This window comes from Sceloporus undulatus, unplaced genomic scaffold (assembly GCF_019175285.1).
Source record: "Sceloporus undulatus isolate JIND9_A2432 ecotype Alabama unplaced genomic scaffold, SceUnd_v1.1 scaffold_13, whole genome shotgun sequence".
In the NCBI taxonomy this organism is placed as follows: Eukaryota; Metazoa; Chordata; class Lepidosauria; order Squamata; family Phrynosomatidae; genus Sceloporus; species Sceloporus undulatus.
The window spans coordinates 5,981,582-5,999,782 of NW_024802935.1; the positions used below are offsets into that span (position 1 = coordinate 5,981,582).

At 38.2% G+C, this 18,201-nt stretch overlaps 1 protein-coding gene across 3 annotated transcripts in view; it reads left to right on the plus strand.

The window, feature by feature from the left end:
* Positions 1-18,201, plus strand: part of LOC121917254 (E3 ubiquitin-protein ligase CBL-B-like) — a 93,380-nt gene that overhangs the window by 5,552 nt on the left and 69,627 nt on the right. For 2 of the 3 annotated variants that reach the window (XM_042443035.1, XM_042443036.1), the window contains exon 3: positions 10,992-11,242. The exons of the other annotated variant lie outside the window; for it this stretch is intronic. In XM_042443035.1, the coding sequence (XP_042298969.1) occupies positions 10,992-11,242 (251 nt within the window). The remainder of the gene's footprint in view (positions 1-10,991; positions 11,243-18,201) is intronic. 3 annotated transcript variants of the gene reach the window in all.

The following is an 18,201-nucleotide window of genomic DNA, read 5'->3' on the forward strand; positions in this document are numbered from 1 at the left end:
CACTATTTGAGAAGTACTGGGTTACAGGAAGCTGTCTCATGAACACCGTGACACCTTGTCTTGGTTTTTCTGAATGGCCAAACAGCTAATGGAGTTTGTGTTTAAACAAGGGACTGTGTGTCACAGTAGCTACTACTTGAAGATAATTCCCTGTGAAGGTTTGATTTGCAACAAAATATATTTTGTAGAATTTGCTTATTTTCATCATGGTAGACACTGTTGAATAGTCAGCATTCCTGTTCCATAGCAAGAAGCTTTTAATTCTTGCTTTTTCAGGAAATGCTGGCCTTGACACTACATGCAGTCTATGAGTCACATGCTTTCTATCCCTCATGTAGCTGCACCAGCTGACTGCAAAGCAAATGTTGTCACACCAAATGTATGGTTATTGTTTTCTCAAATTTTCTTCTAACTTTATTTCCAGACTTTTAGAAAGCTATGAGTCTACTTATGTTTCAACTGCTACATATCCTAAAGAGGAGACTCTCATTAGTTAGAGTTATTTATCCCAAAACTTGACTTATGTAGTCTTTCTAGAACAGCTTGAACCCTAGCAAATTCATCAAAACACCCACTCCCTAGGATCAGAGCATCATCCTGATGAACGTTGTTTTGGATGCTTATTTCCTCAACCCACGTGTTTCAGGAGAGTCAGTTGCAGGAGGGGCTGTAAGGAGAGAGGTGGAGTATTCCATGAATTTGCTTAAGTAAACTTCTTAGAGCCCATGCAGTTGTATTTTTTCAAGGCCATTTATTGGCCTCTTTGCTACAGTCTGGATATAGCACCTTTCTTTTTCTCCTCCTTAATGGATAAGTGTTCTTAGTTGTCTCTTAATGCCTCCTCTTTGGATATTTGTTAGTTCATCAGATTTTTATTTCTAAATTAGTTTAAGGTGCACCAGACACACTGATGTCATGGTTTTAGAATCCTGTGATTTACATCTAGAATTGAGCATTTGGTACTTTGTAGTTACGAGGAAACATTTGAACAAAATCAGTATTTAGGCACACAGAATAGGTTCTGCTGCTGCAGTTAAAAGAAGGCAGAAAGAAGCCTCTGCTTAATAAAGATTGTAAAAGAATATCAGCAATTAACTTTGAGTAACTGGTAGTCAAAATATGTATTATAATTTGATTTTGCAGGCTATTATGATTTTTATCATATTTATTTATAGCTCACCTTTTCCCCAGTTCAGGACTCAAGGCAGATAACAACAATAAAAAATAACATAGTCTATTTTTTTTATACTATGTATTTTATCTATCAAGAGTCAAAACAATTTAAGAACATAAAATATTAAAACAACAAACAAAAAAGTATCCAGCATGGTATACAAGGCTAATTTTCCACTAAAAATGCAATTCTCCAAGAACAAGAAAGACTTTATCTGTCTGCAAAATATAACAAAGTCCCAATCTAACCTATATAGAAAGGGGGTCCAAAGCCTGTGTATGAACAGAAATAAAGGTCTCCCTAGAAGTTCTCAAAACAGGTAGGTTTGTGGGACAATGCAGACCTTCAGATCACCTGGGTCTAAGATGTATAAGTCAAACCCAGCAATTTGAATTGTGCTTGCAGAGGAAAAGGCAGCCACTAGAGCTGTTGCAAGGGATTGTGTATTCTCTGTAGAAAGCCCCAGTTAACAATCTGACTGTCAGTTTTTGGACCAGCTTAAGTTTCTGAACATTCTTCAAAGGAAGTCCTGCATTAAGTACATTAACAGCCAGCTGTTGTTGTTGTGTGCCTTCAAGTTGTTTCTGACTTATGGCGACCCATACGTTGCAGGCTTTTCTTGGCAAGATTTGTTCAGAAGGGGTTTGCCTTTGCCTTCCTCAGCTGAGAGTGACTTGCCTAAGGTCATCCAGTGGGTTTCCATGGCTGAGTAGAAACTATTAAATTTATAAAGCAGTCCTGTGAGAAACAGTGCCAGAAACTGTATGGTGAAGTTACTTGGGGGCCTGAATTCCTCATGGATCTGGGCCAGTTCAGTCATAATGGTAAACTGTATGAAAATAAACAGGCAAATCTTGAAGTCATGGATTTCCACCTTTTCCCACTGCCCCCACTATGTGAGGGGAAGAGATAGCAAGCCTTTAAGTTTTCAATAATTCCATTTCATTTTAACTGTGTTAAGTTCAAACTGATTAGGATCATAGCATGGTTTCAAATCCTGGAATGTCTTACAGGTCTAAAGCAGGAGTTCCAGCTTTTTTGACTCACAGAACCCTTTTTAGAATCATTTTCTGTGGCACAGCCCCTAATAGGCCTATCCTATGTCTTACAAGTTAATAGTTTTTAGGAATAGTGTTACCTATTCTTTAATTTCATTCAATGTTTATTTCTTTCATCTTCCTGAAGCAGCTGCAGAGCACCTGGGAAGTACATGTGGAGCCCTAAGGGCTCCCCGGAGCACAGGCTGGGAACTGCTGGTCTAAAAACGTAAACTACAGGTTTGCAAGAAAATAAGTCATTCAGAAGTGAAAGTTTAAATTCTTGATTACATCTCATTATGAGGAAAAAGGATGAATGTGTTGGGCAGTCTCCTGTAGAGAGAGTTTTGGGATCCTGGAGGCTAATATCCCATCCCCAGAACCTCTAAGGGTCTACACTGAGCTCACGAAAGTTGTCTTCCTCCTCTAAATCCAGAAGGAAAAAGAAGTTAGTCAGAAATTATTGGAAGTCACTTTTAGTTTTGAAAAATGGGAAGGGTTAAAGGTAAAAATAGTTGGTCTTTGGCACCAAATTCACCATTCCCAAGAACACAAAGGGATGCACAGAACTACAGAACTCCCTCCCCTTGAAAAAAAAATCAGAAGTGTCTGGAGATTCACTTTCAGATTTTGGAGAAAGAGGAGAGGCTTTAAGGTAAAAATTGTGTATGTTTGAGGAAGGGGGCTGGAACGTGTTTAAGATGTGTAATTGCTGCTTAAACTCCTAGTAGTGGCAAGTCATCTTTTATTTACAAAACAAATATTTTTGACAGGTGAGGGCCAAGGGCCACACAAACATATTTAAAGCCACATGCAGCCCATAGGTCACATGATTTTACACCTTATGTACTGGAAGCAGCTGAGCTCAATGCTTGATTTGGCTCATTTTTGTACTACACTTACAAGCTTTATTTGAGCACCTATTAATATTTGTCCAGAAACATCAGATAAATAAAAATAAGATCAGTATGTATTGTTGGCTGCTTTCTAAAGAAACTTTTAATGAACTATGATTGAGTTTGTTTTCTTAAATCAAGTCTTGTTCTGGCACTATTGAACAAACACACGAGGAAGGGAGTGCTGTAGCCCCATCTCCTCATGTTTGCATTGCTTTCTTCATGCATGGGACTATTCTTCCTAGAGAATGGGAGAAGGCTCCAAATTAAGTCTTTGTTTTTTTAAAACAAACAAACCCCCAACTGCCCGGACCTTCTCTGCTGGAAAGGGACGTCTCTCAGGTAAGTACTAACGTACCAATCTGGTGAAAGAACATGCAGAATAGGTTCATTCCTCTGATCATTGTATTAGGCAGAATTGTGTATTTTAGCAATGTAGCAAGAGGCTTGGTTAAGTCAGAATCCACCTATAGAAATGGAACAGGTACAGATGGAATATTTAATGTATCTCAAGTTTCCTCATATATTTTTCCTCACATGTTTCCATCGTTTTCTTCATGTGGACAGTGTCTTTCTGAAGAGCTGAATCTCCTCTATGTATGGAGGTCCGCCACATGATCCAAAGTGCTAGAAAATGAGCATTCCAGACCATAGGGAGAACTACAGTGAATAGAGGAGATATTCACATTCATGCGGTTACTTTTCCACAGGGAGAACAGCAGCAAGGGGGGAAGGGTTAGCATGTTGCCCTTGTTTATTTTACCTACTTAGAGAATGTTTAAACAGTGTTCTAGTCAAACTCACTTTTCTGAATACATTGGATTATGAATTGTTGAAAGCAAAGCATAGTAAAATGAAAAAATATATAAATATATCTGTAATACAGTGCTATCCATAAAATATCTACATTGAAAATATTCATATTAATAAAAATGTAATAAAGTTTGTTCGGTATCAAGGCTGACAGAGGAATCCTTTGGGTCAGGTACCTATAACTATGTAACTTAGAGATGTCATACTTTTTTGGTTTGGTCATCTTGGGGCTTGTGTGCCTACTCAGATAACTTTGGAAGCAGTGTTTGGGACTTTTGTATGTCATTAATGAAGGATTTTCAAGTAAATTGGTTTCGGATAAGTTCTTACATACATTTTGATGGTGTTCACTTGGGCTCAGTAAGTTTTGTCATACCTATATTTTGTGTCAAGCCATATTGTTACATAAATTATATGTGTAGGACAAGAGATAAAGTGAACTATATTTGTGATTTTTATGTAAATATATTGCTTTCTCTAAGTTCTTTTTGTTTACCAAATTTTGTTTAAAAATGGCACCTATAAAAGCCGCTTCAATATATTATGTGTGCCTTCAAGTTGGCTGTCAGTTTATGGAGACCCTATAAATTTCACAGAGCTTTCTTAGGCAAGCGATACCCAGAAGTAGTTTTGTCAGTTCCTTCTTCTGATATACCATGCAGAGACAAATGACAACTGGAAAGCCATCTTAATTATTTTATTTAAAATATACATACTATGTATCTCCCTAGCAACTAGGCTCCATGATAGCTAATATGTATTAAGAGAAAAATATCAGGCAGTGAACAATGCCTTTAAAAAGACCATTTGTGAATAATAATCCTTGTGGGGAGGATATAAAATAGCCAGTTCCAGTCCTCCAACATCTGCTGCTTCGCTGTTCCATCTGCGCTTTTTTTAAAAGCTTCTGCAGTGGTCACAGGGGAGTATGGTCCCCTTCTGGAACTGTGTTAATTGTCAACCAGGGCCAGGTAGCATCTGATGTTTCTTTTCCCTGGTGGTAGACCAAATATAAATTTGTTTAAATGTGTATACTTACTAGGTAGTAAAAAATTCTACATTCTATAGTGTAAAAAAAGGTTTGGGTAGTGATAGTTGCCCTGTGTTTGATGACACTGCAATTGTGTTGGCTGACTTTGCTGTTGAATGTCAGTTTGGAGAGTGGCAAGCATGTGAATCATCTTGGACAGCCTCTGGAGTTGTGATATATTATTCCATTTTCTCTGTATAGTGTTTTTTAAAGCAGTGATAAATTTGTTTATTTAATGCCTTTTTTAATATGCTCAGTATTTAATGCCTCCTCCTGTAATTTGAAAAAGTTCAGTTGACCCTTGGTATCCACTGGGGTTTGCTTCCAGGAATCCCTGGGGATACTAAAATCAGTGGATGCACAAGTCCCATTATATATAATGTCATAGTAAGATGGTATTCCTTATATAAAATGGCAAAATCAGGTTTACTTGTTGGAATTTATGTAATTAAAAATATTTTCAATCTATGGATACTTGAATGTAAGGAAACCGTGGATACAGGAGATTGACTGAATACTCTATACTGTATACTCATTTACAAATCGACCTCATGTATAAGTGAAGGGCAGGTTTTGGGGTCAAAATCATGGATTTTGATATGACCTGTGGGCAAATCGAGGGTAAAACATAGGGACATGTAATAAAAGATCTAAAGGGGGAAACACCACTTCCCTCCCTCCTTCTCCCTATCTGGACTGCTCCCAGCCACCAACACCACTTCCTTGGTGCTGGAGGAGAAGGTTTTAACATTGGATTGTGAGGAGAGGGAAGTGGAGTTAAGTGGGATGTTTGGTGGGCAGAGAGTTCCTGAGGCACTGATAGGTTAGAAATATTCAGAGATGAGGATGGGAAACAAGGTTTTAACATGGGATTGACAAGGGAAGGTAAATGGGATGTTTGATGGGCAGAAGAGATCCTGAGGAGGAGCACAGATAGGTTAGAAATATTTCAATAAATGTATTTAGACTTAGCTGCATCAGATTTTATGATGACCAGGAGCACCTTCATCTTGTCTGATTAAGTTGCAGTTATTTGCCCTCCTCCAGTCCATTGCTGCCATTATTGAACCATTTCCTGTAGCGCTATGTATTTTATATGTATTATCCTATTATCTCTTAGGTTGTACGCCATAGGCAGGCTTTCTCTTATATACTTACTGTTTTATGTACAGCGCTGTGCAAATCTACAGCGCTATATAAATAATAATAATAATAATAATAAGCACTGGTTTTGTACAAACACAATTTTCTTGGATGAAGGTGGAAAGAGGAGCTAGAGCTGAGTGACATCAGCATACCGGTGTCACCTGACTCCAAAACTCTGGACACTTCCAGTTTTGAAAAATGGTATTAATATTTGATATTAAACAGTGAAATGGGGGTCCTAATTCGTGTTTAAAAGGTGGCTTTAAACAGTTTCTTCTTTATAAAATGATGGGCCTAAATACCCTAAAGGCACCAAATCCCATCTGATCTTAGAAGCTAAGCATGGTTTGCCCTGGTTAGTACCTGAATGGGAAACTGAATATCATATGTTATAGGTTTCTTCTCAGAGGAAGAAACTGGCAAAACCTAAGAAAACCCTTTGAAATGCATGAGGTCTCTGTAAGTCAACAGAAGACTTGAAGGTGTGCATACAGGCACACAATACAGGTCGTGAAACAAATGAATGGTGCAGAGCCCTTTTCATTTTTCCCCCCAGCCAGAGTCATATGATCCCCATGGTAATTCCTCAGACGCAATAGTCCATTCCTGAGTCCCAGAGCATCGATTTCCAGTTCGCTGGTAATTCTCTAACAGGCCATTCTTAGAGCTCATATGAGTTCCATGAAGCCATAATACAGTTTCACAACTAATTATTTTACTTCACTTAGCTGGTTGTTTGCTTGATTTGTTTTGTGATTGCTGAGGTTTCTTTATTGCATGTGAGTTAAGTTAATTCTTTGTTGGAATACAAATAATTTTGTAGTTAAATGTCTCCTGTAAAAAGCTATTTTGTACAGCGTACCTGTAGTACTTTGTTTATTTGTTTATTTCATGTAAGGCCTGTCTTCTAGAGTGTAGCCCAAGCAACTTTTTACTTAAAGTAAAAGGCAGCTAAAATAATCCATAGTGTGGACGCTCCGTTCTCCTGAGCCCTAAATTCGGTCCTAGGCCATAGTTACCAAAGGTGGTGGGACTCAGGAAAAGCCCTCTTCTGAGGATCTTAGGGTTCGAGCTAGATCTCAGGCTCATATGGGGAGATATGACTTGCTAAATAATCTGGACCTAAACTGTATGTCATATAAAAGTATATGATAAATAAAGTTCAACTGAGTAACAGAACTTATGTGAGCATGAGTTTACTGCTAACATTGTAAAAACATCTCTTACATGGACATGATCTCAGAACATAAAAAGACACTCATTAACACTATGCTTGATCAGATCAAAGAACACTTCTGTTAACATAGTGGCTAAAACAGATGCCTGTAAGAAATCCACAAATTCCCTGGAAATAGTTAATCAGAAGTATTATCAGAAATCCTTCATGAATTTGTCTAATTTCCTTTTAAACAATCCAAGTTTGGTGGCCATCATTACATGATTGGAACTATGCAACTTAATGGCTGACCTTAAGCTTCACTGGATAATCTTTTGACTTTCCTTTCTCGTTAATGGAGGTTTAGACACTAGAAAGAAAGTGTTCAGAGAAGTTCTAGAATAAGAGAAAACAGTATTTTTTTTAATTAAAATTGACAATGAAAAATTTAACTAGTACCAAGGGCCAACACAGCAGTATAACATGAGTCTGTTTTTTCTTTCATGATGGAGGCATACAAAGGGTTCCCAATAAATAGGTCATTGTCCAGTTCAGTCTTCCTTATCTCCAGTTGTGCTTTGCTTTGGCAAAGCTGTTGCACTGTAGGTATTCAGACTTGATCCTAACACTGACACGAAGAATGAGCAGTACTACACCATAAATAAATAAATAGCTTTTTAATTAGCCCAGCCAGAAATAATTGTAAAAATTGAAGTTTCTGTAGTGATTCAAAACTATCTTGCTGTTTCTATCTAGGAAGTTACAATTAGAAAAAGCTTGTTATCTTGAATTCTTTCTTGTAGTAACTTTGTCATTACCTTTTCAATTCCTCCTCTATAGTCAGTAACAATGATTATCAGATATTATAGAAGTAATTTATGAAAAGTTATTCAGCTATGTTTTCTGAATTATTTTCATAGCTATAAAGGGGTTTTTTAATGCCTTCTAATGAAAAGTCACATTATTTGAATTCCAAAAATGTTCTGTGTTATTATGTTATTACTATTTCCTTGGGGGCAGCATCTTGCCAGTTCTTTTCAGCAATCTAAAATATCAGTTAAGATACTTTTCATGAGGCAAACAATTGACCTTCAGGAGGGATAATAAATATTGAGACTTTTCCGAAACTGACTGTGGCACCTGAAAATCATTACCTCAGAACATGAGGAAGTAACATAGCGGGTATGAGCAAATTCAGATTTCCTGTACTAAGGTTGCCTGCTTTCCTGTGCATCACAAATTCAAATTTGTTGAAATCATTGTTGCTGTGATAAATAACAATGATAATATTTCCAAGTGAGTTGGGCCCGTTGTTTCAGGCTGTAATTCATATGAGATGATTCTTAACTTCTAATGAAGTTGTCTACTTTGACCTACTTCAACTGTACCAAGGGCCAACATACTTACTACTGAACCTGGATCTGTTTGGTTCCCCCCTCAACAGAACCATGTGAATGTAAAGAAGGGCAGCAGTGTGTTAAGTTTTCATTTTTTTTAAAATACAGCTTGAATCTTCTCAAGGGTGTATTTCCTATATAAATTTTGTAGTGAAGTGTACATTTAGTTTGCTGTTCGATACTTTAGGATGAAATGCTCATCCATTCACATTTTTGTAATGGCGATCTAAGGCACGGGACAGACCGTCCAAAAAGGATGGTCTCCTGGCGCCTAGTTTTGATCCGCAGGGAAGCCGCAACCTCCAGACTGTGAGACTTCCCCGCAGACCAAAAAGAACCCACGAAAAGCAGGTTCTTCTTAAGACGCCATTATGATGTCGCAGTGCGCCAATGGTGCACTCGCAACATAATGGTGCCATGATGTGCGGACGCTATGCGTCTGTCATGTAACAATGGCAGTGCCCATCTGTACAGGGCACCGTCATTTTGATGCTCTTGTCACTTACGAGGGGCATCTAGAAGTGCCACCCCTCGCATGTGATGAGGGCATCCTTTCACGCCCATCTGGACCGGGCCAAAGTGATCTAAAATGAATTTACAGTATTCCCACTGTATCCATGGGACTGCTACCTGTGGTTTACTGACGTTTGAAAAAATATGTTATCGCCAGGCTTTTTCAAGTCCTCCAGCATGATTATATGATATGTTTCAGGCAGAGGTTGACCATAGAGTTGCACTTGAGGACCTAGAAATGCCTAGAGAGGTATTCTTTCAGGGAATCTATATCCTCTGCAACTTTATGATAATCTTCCACTGGAAGTAATTCATTTCAATAGACTTCACTATTATCTGTGACTTTGCCTTTCCATGGTAGGTTTGGGAACCCTGCAGATACAGGGATTGAACTGTATTCCTTTGGAAAATTTTTTCAAGTAGACTTCTTCAAACAACCAGTTCAGGTGCTTTACCCGGATCTTAGATATTGTTCACATGGTGAAAGAGTGGTTAGGTATATGTGTTTGTCTCTGTATATGTAAGATGATATCTGGTGCATTGCTCCACAGATATGCCCTTATGCCTGCAATCTCAAATGGTATGGTTCTGTTCCCTGAAAAGTTTTTAGCTACGTACATAGAATATGATGCAAGTGCTCCAAACATTTTTCTTTCTTTTACAGATGTTACAGTCAAGGAAACATTTATTATTTGCTAAATGCAGATTGTTGCTTAATAGCAGTATATACCTAGTCTCATATGGCTATACAAAAAATAAATAAGTAAATAAAAAACTGTCAAAGTCCATGAACTGTTACTATCACAGTGAAATGTTTCCTCAATTTCAAGCATGTTTTTGTAATGAATAAATAAGCGTTAGTTAATTTAGTAACCATTCTATGAGGTCTATTGTTGCTTATTGTTAATGCAGATTGATGGGGTGTCAGGTCATCCTGATTGTTTTAAAATACCTTATGACAAAATCAGCAGAGAAATCTAGCTCAAGCTGAATGGGGAAGAAACCAATACTATATTGCAGAAAACAAATGCCTTACTAAACAGTTGTTTCTCAAGGACAAAATACTGATTTCTGTTTTCTTGAAGATTTAGTTTTGAAATTGTCCTCCATGTACTTACAGTAATTGAGGCATGGTAAACCCAAGTAATAATACAATCCTTTGATTACTTCTATGACTATATTGGCTTAAAGCTGGAAAGGCTGTGAACTGTGAAAGACTAGGGGGCACATTAGCCCTTCAAGAGATCTTGGAGGGCAATGCTCCCACAATACCTACTCCTGCAAAAGAGAAAGAAAAGGAAAAGAAAGAAGAAATAAGAGGACATGTTTGGGAGCCTTTCTGGGCCCCTAGAATTTTTGGGCATTTTAAGGCAATTTTTTTTTGTAACCCAGGGGTGGCAATGAGGTTTCAAAAGTACTGGATACCCCTTCCACACACGGGGTTGCCATAATTGTCCACTATTACCACACTCAGATATAGTTTGGGGGCATTTTGGAGCAACCCTCCCAAAATAACTTTTTAATGAAACAAGTGATATCATTTTTATCATTGGGGGCCCTGGGGCCACACAGATGCCCTGGGGCCACATGTCCCTCAGGCCACACTTTGCCTGCCCTGGCCTAAAGCATTTTTCAAAAGTCTTTGAAAGAGGAACTTAATTCTGCTTTTTGTTTTTTAAATCGTACTGTGTTCTAACTGTGTCACTAACCAGTTCTGGAATGACTTTACAGCTTATGTTTGCTTCCATCTGCTATCTTTGTGATGTGAAACAAGATTTTGCCTATTCAAGTAAATTGTTTAATTTATGCATATTGTTCTTTGCTTCTAGGTAAGATTGTGTCAGAATCCCAAACTTCAGTTGAAGAACAGCCCACCTTACATACTTGACATTTTACCAGATACCTATCAGCATTTGCGACTTATATTGAGCAAGTATGATGACAACCAGAAACTTGCACAGCTCAGTGAAAATGAATACTTTAAGATCTATATTGACAGTCTCATGAAAAAGTCAAAACGGGCTATAAGGCTATTTAAAGAGGGGAAAGAGAGGATGTATGAGGAACAGTCACAGGACAGGTAAGAGTACTTTTAAAGGTTCACATAGACTTACCAGTTCTGGTAATAATTTTGTGCATACTTCACAGTGTTTGCTAAAAGGTTGTAGTTCAGAAGCATATAAGTTGATTTCTGCTAGTGAACACTGACTCTGCAAGTCAGTTAGTAATTGCTTAACTTTTCTCTCTGCACTGCATCTTACTAGATTTCTGATACAACTATTTTTGTCATAAAATGTTATTTCTTTGTGTTTAAGTGATCATTTTGCACATGGTTACAGCTTATAGAGATGTATAAGTGCAGGATTTGAAGGCTTGCTTACCAATATGTTGACATCCATGGTGCATATAGACTAATACATTTGGGAATATCAGAGTGGATCAGAGGTGGACTCATTGGAGATCTGTGTGGCAAATAGATGGTTGGTGTTTGAGTTGTGAAACTGGTGGTATAAGATATCAGAATATTGAAACACAGTTGAAAAATGTATTTCTTTGGCTTTCTTTGCCCCCAAAGCTCTGTTATATCTGAGGACCCCAATAGTGCTATAGCATGGAGTTAATTTTCTATTTATGTAAAACAAGATGTAGGCTTTCAGAAGTAAGCTCTTGGCTGAGGAGATAAACCATTTTTAACACTAAACCATAGTGGCAAGAGGTTCCAGTTGATGGGTCTTAACAGCTCAGAACTACATGTAGTCTATCATTATAACTACCAGCAATTTCATTGCTTAAAATGCCAGATACCAAAGCATTAGATTTTCTTTTTATTAATAATCAATGCATATTTAACTCAATGGTATGTTTAAATAGAAGTACTTTTCTATCTAATTGCTTGGTATTATGATTAGCTGGGTGGGATTCTGAAATGCTGTGATTTCTGTGTTTGACAGAATTAATAAGTAAAATAATTATTACTATTATTTACAAAAAAAATTAGAGTAGAGGTGAAGCTTTTTCTTCTGAAGAAGTAAAATAGGTGGTAAGCATGAATGGAAGATGCAAATGGAAATTGATGCAAAAGTGTCCTGATAGCTAAAGAAGCTTCTTGAAAAAAAAATTTTTTTTGAGTCAAAGAGCACAGTGAAGCAGCGTGCACAGAAATATTTGTCATAGTTAAAGGGTGGATCTGTTGTTGACATTAATGGGCCAGGCTTTAGATAGTAAGTTAGGCATGGTAGTTTTTTATTTGACATGGCACAAGAGAATTCATTTTTAGTCCTTCCTAGAATGGTTTCACAGTGTGTTAATATTTTGTGTGTTGGCTGAAATACATATACATCATGTAAGAGAGAGTAAATGTCATTTCAAAGCACAGGTAACGAGGCATGTCTTTTTCTGCTTAAACAATATAGCACTGTGATGTTTGTATCATCATGGGTGGGTGCATCCATCCTGATATCTGTCAAAATTATTTAAGCTGAAATCTCAAACATACTAGAAAGTAAGACCTCTCAGAAACTAAGCTTGATCTTCTCTGATCAGGATTTGGATGGGAGACCACCAACAAATACCAGGTGCTGTAGTTATATTTCAAAGGAGAGAACTGGTGAAATCATCTCTGAGTATTCCTTGCCTAAGAAAAGACTATGAGCTTCATGAGGTTGTTGTAAGTCAGCAGGTGATCTGAAGGCAGAGAGAGAGAAACAGAAACAGGGCATGAAACAAATTAATGTCGCAGAGCCTTTTTTCTCTTTTTATTCCAATCAGAGTTTTAGTATCCCCATAGGAATTCCCCAGAAGCCATAATCCATTCCTTGAATCCCAGAGTACCAAGTGCTGTGGCTATATTTCAGAAGAAGGAACTGGTAAAACCACCTCTGAGTATTCCTTGCCTAAGAAAATTGCCTGAAATTCATAGGGTTGCCATAAGTTCTGTTGTGTTGTCATAACTTGACAGTTAACCTGGCACACACATGCACGCACACATACTGGCATTCTTAGGAGAACCAGTGAGGAAGTAAAAATGTAAGAGAACCTCTTCTGACTGAAGGAACTAGACAGATTTCAGAGAATTTTCCACTGATGTTCAGAACTGAATTTGAATGGACACACCACAGGATTCCAAAACTAGCATCTTTTACCTACTACCCAAAATACATCAAGAAGGCAATCCAGGAAGACCTATTGTCTGAAGCATTAGCATCTTCACTGTTGGAGTATCTGGATATATGGGCTCAGTTTTCAGACCATATTCCATCACCATTTCAAGCTACATGAAGAATCTAACTGATTTCCTGAAGAAAATACAGTCTTTCAGAACAAACAACCATCTTAGCCACTATAGGGATGGCGTCCCTCTACACCAACTGGACTACAAGCCAACAAGAATACTATCCCAAATGAGACTTCAGCAGACGTAGCAAACAACCCTTCCACTTTGTATTTCTAAATATTTATATCTACAGTTGGCCCTCTATTTTTAAATTATTTTCTGAATGGCAGGGAGTTGGACTGGATGGCCCTTATGGTCTCTATAATTCTATGATTTTGGTGGGGATTTCATCCCCTCCGCAGATACAAAAAATATGAGACCTCAAGTCCCATTAGTGTCAGTGAGTCACAATATGTATGTAGCCACATCAGCGTAGCTGTGTGCATGTGCTGCTGTTGACAATAATGGAGTGGGGCCATCTGCAAATGCTCCAGTCCATGGAAGGCTAGTGTGCCAATATAGAGGACCAACTGTACTTATAGCTACTTCACTTTTGGGAATAATGCATCTCTCCAAGTTAGTGGCATTGCCATGATACATGCATAACACTACAATATGAAAACATCTTCATGGCTAACCTGGAACAACACCTGGTCAGTACATGCACTCAAAAACCTCTACTCTTTCTATAATTTCTTGATGATATCTTTGTCAACCACATGGGAAATAATCACTTGATAAGTTCCTCCATGATTTCAACAACTCCCATCCTACCATCGACCTAGGCATGGACAAATCCACACAACAAATTCACTTTCTTGACACCACTTTGCAACTGCACAATGGACCTCTAAGCACAGCACTCTATAAAAAAATCAGACTGCTACACATACTTTCAGGCTTCCAGTTTCCACCCAGAGAACACTACCAAATTGATTTTTTAAGCCAGGTTCCCTGATACACCTGCACCTGCTCAGATCCACAAGACAGAGACTCATAACAATCTACTCTAAGACAGACAAACAACACAAAACGACAGAGTACTCATAGTTGTCACGTACAGTCCTCAGCTAAGACCAGTCAAATGCATCATCAAGCTGCAGCTCTCTTGAAAGTTCTGGAAGGCAAGCCTTTATTGGCCCACAGACAGCCTCCAAATCTTAAACAGCTACTCATTTACAAGAAGGAAACTCCATCACACTCTGAGGGAGTGTGTTCCATTGTTGAACAGCTCTCACTGTTAGGAAGTACCTTCTAATGTTGAGGTGGACTCTCTTTTCCTGTAGTTTGCATCCATTGTTCTTGGTCTTATCCTCTGCAGCAGCAGAAAACTGGCTTGCTCCATCATGTTGAACTTGGCGTCTACTAGGACTCCTAGATCCCTTTCCCATGTAGTCTCGTTAAGCTAGGTGTCCCCCATCCTATATCTGTGCATTTCGTTTTTGTTTTTTGTTTTGTTTGTTTGTTTGCCCTAAGTGCAGTACCTTACATTTCTCCGTATTTAATTTCATTTTTTTAGCTTTGGTCCAGCTTTGTAATCTATTAAGGTCATTTTGAATTTTGATCCCCACTATTCCTCCTAATTTGGTGTCACCTAAAATTTGACAAGCATGCCCCCTATTCTTTCATCCAAGTAATTGATAAAGATGTTGAATAGCACTGGGCCCAGGACAGAACCTTGTAGCACCCCGCTGGCCACTTCTCTCCAGGATAAAGAGGAGCCATTGCTGAGCATCCTCTGAGTTTGGTGGGTCAACCAATTACTAATCCACCTAACAGTTTTATTGTCTAGACCACATTTTACTAGCTTGTTTGCAAGAATATCATGGGAGACTTTGTCAAAGGTCTTACTAAAATCAAGATATGCTATATTGACAGCATTTCCTTCATCTACCAAGCTAGTAATTTTATCAAAAAAAGAGATCAGATTAGTCTGGCTTGACTTATTTTTGAGAAACCCATTGTGGCATTCCCTTCTAAATGTTCACAGACTCTGTGTTTAATGAGCTGTTCTAGAATCTTTCCTGGTATTGATGTCAGACTATCTGAACAATAGTTGTTGGAATTCTCTTTTCCCCCGTTTTGAAGATTGGTACAATGTTTGCCCTCCTGCAATCTCCTGGATTTCTCCTGTTCTTCAGGAGTTCTCAAAGATTATTGCCAGTGGCTCTGAGATTACATTTGCCAGTTCGTTTAATATCCTTTGATGTAGTTCATCTGGTCCTGGAGAGTTAAATTCATTTAGATTAATTAGGTATTCATGTACTACCTCTTTCCTTATTCTGTGCCTCATTTCCCCTATTGTGTCCTCCTCAAAATCTCAAAAACCATATATCCACAAAAACCCAATACATCCACAAAATATTTATATCCACAAAAACTCAAAACCAGTTAAAGGCGTTGCCTGATTTGTTTTTTCTACACCCCTCCTTCCTGTGCGCTCTGACTAAAGATATGGAATAGCCACAGAATGGTAAGTACACAGGAGCATAAAATGCTGTATAGGGATCAACCTGGAATCAAATAACTTGGAAAAAAGTATGGCTGACTAGAACATTGAACAGAATATCAAGTGAAATCATACCACAGTGTTTTTCCTAAAGTGTCATTACCATACAAGTTTTCCTTGAGTTAAATGTGAGCTAAATAATTTTTCAGAGGTAGGAACAAATACTGTAATATTTTTCAGATGCAGGAACAATTACTTAGGCCAAGTGGGAAAGTAAATATTTGGTTGTTCTTTACAGTGTTTAAAATTTCTAATGCATGGCATAACTCCCATTATCCAAGAGAGCATGGAGCAACTGAAGAGGACAACAAAGCATCACAAGCAATGTTTAATCTCTAAAAAGAGAACTCCCAAGAGCCTCACAGTGCAGGTTACCATCTTGGTTCTTTTAGCAGGATTCCTAGGTTTTTAACAGCCACATGGCAGACAGTGGTTTAAGATTTATAATGTTTCCTGGTGTGACGATGACATGATAGGAAAATATTTTCCACTTGATAGCTTTCTGCCATGCAACTGTTAAAAGCACAGAAGCTCTGTCTAGAGTGGTGAGGAGAACTAGCAGTTGCTTGGCTATCACCTTAATGATAAAAGTGAGTAGTCCTTTAATGACTTCATTAGTTAATGCAGATAATGAGAATATTGAGTGTACCTAGGAACTGGTTGCTGAAATAGGATTTGACTCATAGGTATGGCCTAGTAAACTGGTAGTATGAGAGAGAAGTTAGGACCGGGAATAGCCCATTAGCAGAAGTCAATACACTGGACTCAAACCAAATAAATACTTTATCAGATTAGTAGGTAGCTTGTTATATCTCAATAAAGACAAAATTCTCAGTTTACATCTGTCTCTTTAATCACTTTTCTGTTTAAAGCTAGTGGCTCTCTTAATGTTTTTATAGTAGGAGTGGTTAAGCCTTTGCCAGAAAAGTATGTACTTGGTGATTCATACATAGCCCAGGAGAGCTCAGATTTGTGCTTAAATATTTCTAAGCTTTGTCTACTTGTAACTATGTCATTAATTTGAACACTTTCCAGGAACATGTTGTTTAAATTAGAAATATGAATGCATGGTGTTGTATTTTTTTAAAAGGAACAAATAAAGGATGTTGTGCAAGAAACTTTGAAGTAGCATATTGCTGTTTGATTCATTAAAAATATCTGGCAGCTGGAGGATGGGGTGAAGGGATGAAAGGCTCATTAAATCTAGGAATATGCAGTCATTTAGCTATTCACTAAAAGTACTTCATGTCAGTTCTACTCAAAGTGGTGATCTGTGAGCCAGTCCTAGTCCACAAGCTATCAGCTTCTGTTGTAAGACAGGTTTGAAGGAAATCATACCACTGTAATGATAATATGGCACAAATATGGAACCAGTCTCCCGCAAATGGGGAGTAAAGTTGCTAGCCCACCAAATCATATCGCTTGAGAAGCACTGTTCTATGTAATTCTTAGAATTAAGAACAGATCTATAATATATACTTAGATAAACACACTACCTCTGAGAGTGGTGGAGTCTTATTTTTGGAGGTTTTTAAACAGAGGCTGGATGGCCATCTATTAGGAGTGGTTTGATTGTGTATTTTTGGATGGCTCTTGTGGTCCCTTCCAACTCTATGATTCTGTGAACATTTTGGCTGAGCAAGTAGCCAGCCACCTTTCTCTGGGAAGCAAATAGACTAGAATTTCTTCTGTTGGCTGTTCCCTTTTTATTACAAAGCATGGTTATGGGTTGAGAACAAATCAGAACATCCCTCCAGATTTCCTGGTTTGGGTGAAACAGGAAGTGTTAGTTAACATGCGGGAAGCCTTGGGGTCTGGGTATATACAGTTTTCAGCTTCCTTACCTTTAACTTTCCAAAGCCTCGGAAGGCTGTCAGCTAGGGGGGGGGGGGGAACATAGTTCCAGTGCTGTTTTCAGTAGTATTCTTAGAGGAATCTTGTTGAGGATTTTTTCAGGTGGCAGGTTGTGTTTTAACATGGCCCTCTCAGCATCAATTACAGTCTCTTACCTGCTACCTGCTGGGGAAAGTTATTTTAATAGGGATTGTTTGGGAGTGAAGAGTTTAAGGCTCCTCTTAACTTAATCCTGATACCCTGTAAACAGTGATCTTGGAGGTGGCTGCACAGTTCCTCCATTCCCCCACAATTCTATTTCAGCAGACAAGTTTAAACTTGTCTGCAGGATAGCAGTGCTTGCAGTCCTCAGGGTCACAAAGGCCACAAAGCTTTTCCCATTCTTTCTATAGTTAGTGGTAGAATTTCGGCTTGCTTTGTTATAGGCTAAAAGAGGCTATAGGTTTAAAAAGGCTAGATTCCC